The following is a 12264-nucleotide window of genomic DNA, read 5'->3' as shown; positions in this document are numbered from 1 at the left end:
ATCTGGACTCACCACAGGAGTCGGTTACTTTGGATACTGATCTCATTGAAGGAGAAGGGTCCCCACAATCGCCTCCTGAAGATGTCTCCTTTGGAGAGATTCTATAAATCCTGAAACAAGGAAGCGATTTGCAGTCCTCATCCCCTTCTACTGAGGAGTCGGTATACCTGAAGGCCTTTGGATCCCGCCCTTCAATGTCCTGGGTGATTCTGCCATTCGACAAGCTTGTATAGTTAATATCTCATGTGACATACAAATGGAGGGATATTTAAAAGTGAACTGTTTTGGTTGTTTTAAGTTCTTTGTTATAATCTGACAAAAGCACTTAGCTACTTCTATTATATATTTTTTCCACTCTACTTGGTGTTTCCTTGTTCAGCGTCATTCTATTTTTGTGCACAACATTTGGATTTTTGGTTCTTGGTAAGGCTTGGGAAACCCCAGACTCCATAGATCCCACTCCTAGGAGGCCAAATAAGTACATCACAGCCCCCAAGGATCATGCTTTCCTCACAAAAGGTGTAGCAGTGAATGCCATGTTCGTGACAGCGACCACAAAGAAGGAACTTTCCTAAACTAGTTCCGCTATCCATCCTCCTAATAAGGATTCCAGGACTGTGGATAGATACAGGAAACACGTCTTTTCTTCAGCAGCTGTCACACTGAGATGGCTGAATTATCTTACGCACTTCAGATTACAGAGAGACCTGTTGAAAGAGTTATCAGACTCTCTCCAAGGAGCTGTAGCTGATGCAGTAGATAAGATCAGTGCAGATCTGGCTACCCTCAATTCAGTTGTTAACTCGTCCATGAGGCTCATTTCTTATGCAGCAGAGCAGATGGAGTGAGTGGGGCAGCAGGATCAGGCATCTCTATAAAGAGGCAGGCTTGGATGCACCTTTGCTATTTTGCTGAGCCGTTTAAGGCTTCCTTTGTTAATGCTCCCTTCGATGGCTCATCTCTTTTCAGGCTAAAAGTTAAAGAGATGCTAACTCGGTGTGAGCAAGAGGGTAAAACCATATCTGCCATTGTAATACATTTTTCTACACCCACTAGACCATATCCAAAGGGTCAGAGGGGTAGTGGGAAAATGTGGTTCAAAAAATCTCAGCGATCTTACCAGGGCACACAGGATGGTAGTTCCCCCAGAGGCAGAGGGATTAACACTAACAGAAGAAGTCATTCTTGCTGCTGATAGGGTCCGCAGAATCAGGGCTGTAGGGAATCTTTCTGTAGTAGACCCTTTCAGTGCTCCTGAAGGAGTGCCCGACTGTTCACCTCTGGAGGCAATCAGAGGTTGATTGTCTTTGCACCTCAAAACCTGGCAGATCATCACCAACAAGTGTGTGCAAGCCATAATATCCAGGGGTTATATAACTATATAATTCCCTTTTCCAGCCCTGATTCCCACAAACAAGTGTATCCCAGACATACCATCCAATCAACAGGAACAAACAATGTTAGAAATTCAAAAGTTGCTAAACAAAAGAGTCATCCAAGAAGTCCCCACAGACCAGAGAGGATCCAGAGCTTACTCAAAATTCTTTTTACTTCCAATGAAAACAGGGGACTGGAGACCAATATTGGATCTTAGTGAATTGAACAAATTGGTGAAGAAAACCAAGTTCTGGATGTTAACACTGCAGTCTATAATTCCATTTCTGGAAAAAGACAACTGGATGTTCTCAGTAGACCTTCAGGATGTGTACTACCATATCAAGATGGAAAGATGATCCAGAAGGTACCTGCACTTCCAGCTGGGAGTCAGTTATTTCCAGTTTCAAGCTCTGCCCTTTGGTCTCACTACAGCCGCCAGGGTGTTCACCAAATGCATGGCAGTAGTGGCAGCGCACCTCAGATACCAGGGAATCCAGGTATTCCCATATTTGGACGACAAGCCAGAGATTATGTACTTCAGCTTTGCTCCAAACTAGGAATTACCATAAATGATGACAAACCCTCCTTAGGGCCATCTCAAAATTTAACTTTTATAAATGCAGAAATAAATACAGTCAACCTTGTACTGAGACTTCCACTAAACAGAGTACTCAACATTTGCCTACATGTCAGGCAACTTATCAGAAAAAAGTGAGCTATGGTGAAGCAAATATTACAGACTTTGGGAAAGATGGCAGCATCTGTTGTACTCATCCCTCTAGCATGCCTGTACATGAGGATTCTACTATGGTGGCTTTCCACACAATGGTTGATTCTAGACCTTCCAATGTCTCTCATAATTCTTATAACCAGGTCTTGCAAGAAGGATATCAAGTAGTGGATTCACTCTCCATCAGTGTCTCAGGGCCATCCCTTTACTTTCCCTCAACCCCAAGCCACGGTGACCCCGGATGCTTCCTAGATGGGGGGGCATTATCTGGAAAAGACTGCCCAAGGAACCCGGCAAGAACACAAGGCTCACTTGCATATAAACATCTTAGAGATAAGAGCAGTGCAATTAGCACTGCAGGCATTTCAAGACTCTCCCCCTCTAGGATCCGTAGCAATCCAATCAGACAATATGTCAGTGGTCTGGTATACAAACAAGCAGGGGGATCCAGATCTTAGCCCCTTTGTCGAGAAGCGCTAAGGGTTTGGCAGTGGGCAGCGTTCCCCAGTTGCTTTCTAATTGCAACGTATATCCCAGGGAGATCCATCGGTATTGCAGACAAGCTGAGCAGGGCCATATAATGGCCACACTAGTGGTCCCTCAATCAAGTAGTAGCAGGAGAAATTTTCCGGAAATGGGGCCAGCCTTGCTGTGACATTTTTGCATCATTCACCAACACCAAATGCAGCAACTACTTTGCCCTAATCCCTCCAGAGGGGGAGTCACCAAGGGATGCACTTGTTCATGATTGGCCTCTGGGACTCCTATATGCTTTCCCTCCAGTTCCTCTGATTCCCAAACTACTGCAGAAAGCAAATCTGTTGGAGACCACCATAATCATTGTATCCTATTAGCCTTATCAAATCTGTTTTCCCTTTCTACAACCTCATCTCCGGGACAAACCGTGGATTCAGGACACTGTTCAAGATTTATTGATGCATCTGTCAGGAATGGTCCATCCCAGCCTTCACAACCTCAAGTTGATAGCTTGGCTGCTCCAGTTCCCTTGATTGCCGGGTTTCCCCATCTGTCATGTCCGGTAAAGCATATCCTGCTCTCTTCCCATAAAACTTTCACACGTAAGATATGCAAGAGTAAATGGGATAGATTTGTTATCTGGGCAACTGATAACCAGATAGATCCCTATTCTGCACCCATTCATTCTATACTGGAATTCCTAGCAAAACTATTTCATGAAGGTACGGCTGCATCTACTGTTAAAGTCCAATTAGCTGCAATTTCAAATTATCATGTAGGAAAAATGGTGGTTCTTTTATGTCACACAGACTCTGCAGAGCTTTTTTAAAGGGAACAGCAATGCTCAGACCTCCATATAAGAACCCAACTCTACCCTGGGATCTTAACTTCATTTTAAAAAATATCATTTGCTCTCCTTTTAAACCTTCAGCGACATGCAATTTAAAATTCCTATCTTGGAAAACCTTTTTCTTGGTAGCTATCACTTCAGCTAGAAGAGTATCACAACTACAGGCTCTTTCATCCAAACACCCATATTTAATAATTCATAAGGATAGAGTGTCATTATGTATCAGTCCTTCTTTTCTTCCCGAGGTCGTGTCAGAAAGCAACATAAACCAAACTGTTGAGTTACCCGTTTTCTTTTCTAATTGCCAAAACAAAGGAGAATACTCTCTACATCTTTTGGATGTTCATAGACAATTGCATTTCTAATTGCACAGGACTTCACAATTTAGGAAATTGGATCAACTTTTTGTATCTTACTCTGAGACCAGCCAGTCTCAAAAGTTACATTGTCTAGATGGCTCTCCCTTTGTATATCCTACATCTGATCCTCAAAATGCAAGTCTCTTCTCTTTCCTGTCAAAGCACACACTACTAGATCAGTTGCGACTTCAGCAGCCTTTCATGCAAGACATTCATGGGACAGTATCGGTGCTGCAGCAACATGGGCTAAGCCACATACCTTTATTACTCATTACAAAGTGGATTTGGCCTCCAGGAGTAAGGCTTCCTTTGGCTCTATGATTCTGAGGAGTATTCTTCCATGAAACACCCAAGAATTACGTTGCTTGGGACGTGGTCCCATCAGTGAGAATAAAGGTGAGATTGACAACACATAAAGAAGTTATGTTCTTACCATAACGTTCCATGTGTGTTGTCCATCTTGACCTTTATTCTCACAACCCACCCTCCAAACCCCCTTCCAAAACTCCTGGACATTGGTTTCTATGATCTCCATAGCTTCAGAAATACTGACATTGTCCAGGAAATAGACCATAGTTGATATATTTATTATTTTACCTTCTGGGTGGGAAAACAAGATCTGAGGTAGTTGAGGAGCTGCATTATGGGTAGGGAAGGAGGCCCACAAGCTTTGCTGAAGACTTCAAGCTATTGGAAAGGCTGAGACGGATCCGACACATTGGATCCGACCCATCAGTGAGAATAAAGGTCGAGATGGACAACACACATGGAACAGTAAGAACATAACTTATTTTTTTTAATACTAGACAATTTCCAAAAAAATCGTAAGTTATTGTTGGAATTGAATCCACTTGTTTATATCGATAGCATCTTTAGTATACTTGCATAACAATTTTTTATACATTTGTTATCAGAGTAAGCCCACTGAAAAACAAACTGTGCTCCTTTTCAAGGCCAGCCTGGGAACACTTTCTAGTTAAGTGACTTGCTCAGAGTTACACAGTAGGCAAAAGAAGATCTGAGTAATCAATCCTTGTGCATTGTTTACAGGAAGCAGTTCACTAACAGCTCATCACTTTAATTCTCTATGCTAATGGCCAGACAGTTCTCTGCACTAACTGCCACACTATTATATGTTGTTCACACAGCATGGACATTTCTTGTTGTATAGAGATGAAGTTCTTTATTTGTAGCACAATAGCTGTTAATCTTATCACAGTATACGTTTTCATTTCTAGTTAAGAGTTTGGGCTACTCATTATTTGCATTACATGTTTTCTTACTGTCACTGGTAAATATATATTTGTATACTGAATACTATTAAATACTATTGTTCAATATAGAACACTGCTAGATAAAGATATGTGTTTTGATCTAAGCATATATTTAATTTAGTTGAAGTTTGTGAATACTTGCTTTGTAACTTCAACCTGCGGTGGTGGTGCTGCGGTAGCGTTGTCGCCTCACAGTAAGATGCTGTCCGGTTCGATTCTCAGCTAGAGCATCGTCTGCATGGAGACATGCGTGAATGGGCGTACCTTCGTTGAAGGTTGTGCGTCAGGGCTGGTAACTCGGCACGTAAAAATCAACTACCAATCATTAGCAGACCGGAGTTCCGCTGTGGCGACCCCTAACCGGGAAAAGCCGAAAGACTCAACAACTTGCTTTGTAACTTCCTGTATTAACTTGCGCAGTCATTTGCCTGGTAGAGACACTTATTCCTGTAGAAAATACAGACTCAGAAGAATAGAAGAAAATGTGTTAAGAATGCATCTTATTGTATGAGGGTGCCTAATATCCCATAGGTTCATAGGAGGTGACTAGGCTAACAGCCAAAGAGCTGTTACAAGCCTAGCCATATGTATCATAAGTTGCCCCAATTGTCTGTAGTTAGGTGAGTAAAGTTTGCAGAGGTATGAGTCTGTGGTAATTAACATTGACTGCTTCTGTCCATGAGGGACATGGGCGCCACCGCAAGAGTGTATTTAGTCACCTATCCATTGATCTAGGTTGTGTTTGAAGAGGGTCAGGAAGAGCTCTGCTTCACGTGAATGGGAAGCTTGTTCCAGAGAAGGGGTAGTCTCTGGGAGATATTTCTATCTCTCTAGCGTGATCTGTTCATGTCAAAGACTAGGTTAAGATCCCTGGAGCAAGTGACCCTTGTGCAATTTGATTTATGAATGTGTAGCATTTCCATCAGGGCCGGGACAGCTACTGCCCTGTAAGCCAGGCACAGGTCACCTCTAATCAGCCTGTGCAAGACAGAATACAGTGACAAGGCTTTCAGTCTTTCCCTGTAGGACTTGTTTTGAATACACTGTATTTTCATGGTGAGAAACATCAGTGGTCTCTCTAGTTGTTGCAGGTGTCTGGTTAGATACATGCGAGATAGGCCACATGGAAGGATTTCCTTACCACTGTGGATACATGGTGATTGAAGTTCAGATTGCTATCAACCAGAGTACCCAGATCCCATACGACTGGGTCTACATTTAGGGGGTGCTGTCTGTATTCTAATTAATAGGGATGTTAACATTCTCAAAGGGAATAATAATGCATTTTTTTGCATTTAGCTTCAATCTGTGGCTTTGGCACCAATTATTTGGCTGTGTTAACCCTTTCTGCAGTATATTAGCATTGTTGGGGGACTCACTGATTGTTCCCAATTTACAATCATCAGTGAACTTGGTCAGCCTCAGGTAGTCCATGTTTGCCTGGACTTCTGAGAAATAAATTCCGAACAGTAAAGGGCCCAGCACAGAACCCTGTAGTACGCCACTGATGACTGCTGTTTTGCAAGCAGTTAAGGCATCCACTTTGACAGTATGTTTCCTTTCGATAAGCCATTTGGCTACCATCTGCTGACATAGGGTTAATACCCAGTTAGGAGATTTTCTCACTAATACCCGAGTGAAGAATTGTGTCAAATGCCTTGGCTGTGTCAAGGTAGGCAGTATGCACTATCTTTCCCTCATTCAGGGCCTTGGTGACTCTCTCGAAGAAGTCGACCAGGTTTAACAGACATGATCTACCCTTTATGAATCTGAATTGGGTTGGGTCGGTAGTTTTAGAGATTACACATGTCCTTGTTCAGTGCATAGCTGGGTATTCCTCTTTAGATTTTGGACATGGTTAAAAAATGTCTTCTGGTTATCCTTAGCTAGGGAGGCTATTTTTGCTTTGTAATTAGGTTTGTAGGACTTGTTTTTTAGGCTAGAGAGGGACTTTTCCTCTGCTGAGCCAGTTCCCTTTTGCTTTTGGACAAAAGTTTCTTTCTTTTGTTATATAGACTGTTTTTGCTATAGGTCCACCAGGGAGGCTTGTTTTTCTGGCAAGACCTGGTTTTAATCCGGCCAGGTACAGCTGATTCTATACAACAGCTTAAGTGGTTATACAGGGCGTTAGTTTGCACTTCTGCATAGGAGTTCATGTTGTTTGTGTTCTGTGGGGGCTTTGAAGCTTTTTATAGTGTCACTTAGTAGGAGATAATTTGTCTTGGAAAAACATTTTAAGCATTTTTGAGCTTGATGGGGTACCTGCCATTATAATTACTTTGAAAGAGACTGATTTATGGTCCAGGCTTACCAAAGAGGACATCACAGAGGGGGGAGGATGCAATGCTCTACCATGTTAGTGAGTACAATGTCTAAGACATTTAAGCCACTAGTGGGTGTGCTGACTAGCTGTTCCAGAGCATCTGCATTGACAAAATCCAAGAACCTCTGAGCCAGCATGTTTGTGGTCATATATGTTTCCAAGTCAATGGTAGGATAATTAAAATCACCCACGACTAAGGTGTTGGACTGTATAGTAGGTGACTCTGGTAAGTCCAGGTATTCGATATGCTTTTCCTGGTTCATGGTGGGGGACCTCTAGCTAGCTGTGACATGGTAGGGGTTAATTGGACATGGAGTATCTTGAGAGAGTCATACTGTTTGATCTGTCTCAAGGTGTACTTATCCTTAATGAAAATGGATACACTACCTCCTTTGTTTTTTTCATGCTCAGTTTGCAGTCCGAACGTATGGAAGGCATTGTAGCCTTGCACGACTGGGGTATTTTCAATCACTTTGAACCATGTCTCAACTTGATGTTAGCATCTTCCAAGATGTGGAGCACTTCCAGAGAGTGCAGTTTCCTGTTTAGGCACCTAGCATTAAGCAGCAGTACTTTGAGTTTATCTAGAGAAGATTTTGCTACATTGAGAGGTTGGTTGTTTTGACATGGCCTAAAAAAAACACAATAGGGGTGACTGTTGCCCTTGCCAGTATCCAGAAGCCTAGAGAATGCAGGTGCAGACCATCTCTGACAAAAGAGCATGGCCTGTTGACCATGTCCTCCCAGGCTGGCAAATATTGGATCCCCTTGAACTGACACCAGAAGCTAAGCCAATATTTAAGTCAATCATTTTTTGTTCATATTGTGGCATCATCCTTGGACAAGGTAGAATGCTGCTTAAGGCTAGGCTTATACCTGCCTGTGACACATAATCTGAGAGCTCAGTCATGTCTGTCTTCATGTAGTTCAGAGAGGTATGTCTCAAGTCAATCACCACCACATGAACTATGACCAAGTCATACTGGAACTTGTGGTTGAGTAACTTGAGTGACTTGATGGATCCTGACACTTGACAGACAGCAAAACGTAACCTGCTCGTTATCCATCATGGTGTGGGGGACATCCGTATGCCTCACTATGGAGTCTCCTATGACCAGTAAATTGGGTTTTGTGGTATTATACCTTATGGGCTTATTTGTTGAGACAGCCTGGTGTGTGTTATCATTATTAGTGATTATTTTCTGCACTGTTGTGTGTGTGAAAGTGGTTTGTGGAGGAACCGTTTGGAAAGCCTCTGGTCTTTTGGTAAGTTAGTAGCAAGTCCCTCCGCTTACATGGGTTTATGTATTCTGGCCTTATTTAGTGTGGAAAGTGATACGTGTGTGCTGACAACTTTTTTGGCATTTAATTTGTCCGTATAAGAGAGTTTTGCCTCCAATTTAATAGTATAACTACATCTTTCTCATAAAGTATTTGTTTCAAGAGTAGGTGGTTGTCAGTATAGGTGAGACAATTGCTACATTGATTCAGGATGCCCATGTCCATCAGGCTGGCCAGAGAAATAATGGGAAACTGCCCAAAGTTTTATTAGGGAAGGTAATGGGTTAATTTGACAGGAATGTGCTGGTAGCTCAGAAACTATAAGAGGGACCTATACTATATGTAGACTAAGGTTAAGCAACAAAACAATGCTGCCCAGTGCAAACTCAGTTGCTCCTAGAGTGGCAGAAAGACTTGATAACATTTCCCTGACAGTTGTTTAAGGAAAACCTAATCTTCAAGGCTTTTGTGTCTGTACAGGGTACTACCCACCCCAGCTGCACAGAGGCGTAGCAGAAATGAGAGGCTTAAATACGAGCAAAGAGGAACAATTTTTAAGCTAACTACCAATCAAGAAAGCACACAAACACACAGCAGTCCCCAACTGAAATAGGTTAGTTCAGCACACGTCTGACACAGAAATGCAGAAAGAAACCTTCTTAATGTAGAATAGCTGGTTATGGAGCCCAAGTGTAAGAACATACAAACTAGCTACAACAGCCCTAGAACTAAAAGATACAGTGCAAAACAATGCAATTAACTGCTTAAAGCAGCAGTAGATAGTACTTTTTTTTTTCAGAAAAGTGCAGCAAGAAGACAATAAATAACTTATTATGTGATAGTGTAGATTGGCATGAGATCTGTGTTGGTTCCTCATTAAGAGTAAGTACTACTTTCATTAAAAAACTCTGGCTGAAAAATGGGACTTAAAGGTTACATAAAATGAATATATTTTGATTTACTGTTAAAGTGAATTCTTAAAAATCTTTTACGGTAAGTATCTGACATACAACTTCCCTTTTTTGAAAAATAAGCTGTTTAGGAATAGCTGATGGTTTCATTGAATCATGCAGTGGAATATCTATTTGAATGCATTATTTCTCCTTAACAGCTTCTACATTAATATTTTAAGTCTGCTGTTCAAAAATGTTGTGTTTTATTTTAACAGGTGAGATCTCTCCAGAAGTGGCACAATTCTATGAACCAGCAGAGTTTGCCATCTCAGTTCAGCAACACTAAATCAAGTAGAATGTCTTCTCCAATGCAGTTTGTCAGTGCAACAAATCAGAATTCTGTTCCTGTCAACAAGAGTGATCACTGCAACTTGAAGAATTCTAATGCTCAGACTTGGCATTCTGTACTGGATTTTCCAGATTCTGGCTTCCACTCCTCAAATTTGGAACCATCCAGTGTTTCTCATCAGAGCTCCTCAGATGGCAATGGAAGTGGAAGTAGTGGTACAGGGTCTTCAGTGGAAACCATTAAACATTATGCAGAGGAAGTACCACAAAAGCTATCAGAGCTTGATATTGTAACTAAGCCCCTCTCATATAGTGACCACGATAACAGCCTTCTTCAGCAGTATCTAAACTCAGTTCAGCAGCTGGAAGATGCTGATGATGGATCAAGTTGTAGTGATAGAACCACTAGCAGTAGGTTTCGAACAGCTGATATTTCAGAACAAGATTCTTTACTAGAAAATATATCAAATGAAGTTTCATGTAATATATCTGTTTCACCAGAGACATTAAGTAGTACACCAAAAACATCACAAGGTTTACCCAGTCAAGCCTCAGAAATGTCCTTCATCTAAATTTAAATAAGCCATCTGAAAACAATGTACTCTTAACAGCTCCTGAATTCTTAATCTGTAGTGAAAAACTGTAGTCTTAAATTATGGTTTGCTTTGTTTTTGGGGCAGGGCATTTCTAAGTGGAGCAGGTGATTGTCATGGATGAAAGTTACCTGTGGTAAAACGGCTTGACTGAATGTCACTTTACACTGATGTCAGAAAGCTGAATCCCAGATCGCTAAACAGAGGAAACATACATTTTTCTTTAGGGTTTCCTTTTTTCCCTGCCCCCCCACACTAATAGTAATGTAGTCTAAGATCACTGCACTGCTCACCATTGGTTTCTGGTTTTGGTACAGAGTGGCACTTTGTCAATTTATCTTCAGTCAGGTCTCCTACTTAGACTAGAAATTTTTTGTTCAAGAGTATTTATACCACCTTTTTGTCTGCCAGGCCTTTGCATTCTTTTCAACGAAAGCATGCAAATGCTTGCAACTGAGCTCTCTGGCATTGGTGTATTTTCTCTGTAAGCATTGGGATATATTGTAATGAAGTTGTAAATTATGTTCAAAATTTTTTGTGGATATAAATTTATTTAAAACACGTTTTCTACAATTTTTAAGAGTTATTCATCCATTACCTGTAACAATGCAAAACATCATATTTTGACCCTTCAGTTAAAAGGTAGATGTGGAAAAAGTAACTTGCCTGGTTTCTGAAGTGTCTTAGCAGATCAGATTAGTGCAATCTTCATGAATTACACATTTTTGAAATGCTAGTTCTGCATAATCATTTGTGTAGCATATGTCTGAGATGTATTTTTTTCCGGCATGTAAAGCTGTGACAGATATTTGCAGTTTATATATGTGCTTAAAATCTTTTCTCTCACAGAAAGCTAATGCCTTCCAGTGGAATTCTAAGCCATCATAAGACAGTTTCATGACTTCCAGACATTCTGTATCAGCTATTAGCTCTTTTTGTTTCAAAATATTTGCACTGCATTAAGAAACAAAACTTTTTCAAACTGATAATAAATGTATTCACTGTGCTTTAACATGTGTTAAATTGCTTAATATACTATTGCCCCGTGAATGAAGTGTAGAAATAGGAAGAGTGTTTGCTAGAATCTTGTTTGTGCTTTCATTGCCTATGAAACTGTTCCTGTTATGTACAAGTCTTCTTTCTTGCCAAGTCTATTAAGGCTCTTTTAAAAGACTGCATCTTTTCTCAGTGCTATGTAATTCAAATTATACACTGGAAAACACAAGTCTTAATGCTGCTTGCACACTTGCATTACCAGTTGTGATATTTCATAATATTGCTATAGCTAAAATTAAAATTCTTGACTCTTTTTGTATATTTACTGTGTTGGTCTACTACGTAATCGCAATTAACACCATCTGAAGTATGGTTCACCAAAGGTTAGAAAGTTATCTTAGTGAATCAGTGAATCCATTGGACACGATGTCTCAACGTAGGGATTTAAAGCACAAGAGAGCCAAGTAAAAAAAGAAAAATGTCTATTATGGAACAAAATGTTTGCTCCTTTACAGAAGCTTCCATTTCCTTTTCCTTACTAACTGTGGCTATTAAAATGACATGGTTAGCCAGCGGGAGGAAAAAATAATAAATAACAAGTAGCCAAAGTAATGCAAGCAACTGCAGAAGCAGCAGCAATTATAAGGTGATGTAACTGGCTGTTTAAAAGCTTCACTTCACACTTAGAAAAAAAAAAGGACTAAAACTAGTAATTGCAGCAGAAGTCACACGTCTGTGTGTTAGTAGTTGTATATCTTACCAC

At 40.8% G+C, this 12264-nt stretch overlaps 1 protein-coding gene across 4 annotated transcripts in view; it reads left to right on the top strand.

The window, feature by feature from the left end:
• Positions 1 to 11814, top strand: part of CEP97 (centrosomal protein 97) — a 2210548-nt gene extending 2198734 nt beyond the window's left edge. For all 4 annotated transcript variants that reach the window (XM_044070962.1, XM_044070961.1, XM_044070960.1 and 1 more), the window contains one exon: positions 9840 to 11814. In XM_044070962.1, coding sequence (XP_043926897.1) covers positions 9840 to 10484 — 645 coding nt within the window. In that variant the 3' untranslated portion in view covers positions 10485 to 11814. The remainder of the gene's footprint in view (positions 1 to 9839) is intronic.
• The last annotated feature ends 450 nt before the right edge of the window (positions 11815 to 12264 follow it).

Source organism: Protopterus annectens, chromosome 5.part0 (assembly GCF_019279795.1).
Source record: "Protopterus annectens isolate FY-2018-M chromosome 5.part0, PAN1.0, whole genome shotgun sequence".
Taxonomy (NCBI): domain Eukaryota; kingdom Metazoa; phylum Chordata; order Ceratodontiformes; family Protopteridae; genus Protopterus; species Protopterus annectens.
Note: the sequence above shows the minus strand (reverse complement) of the source record. Positions and strands in the feature narration are given on the sequence as shown.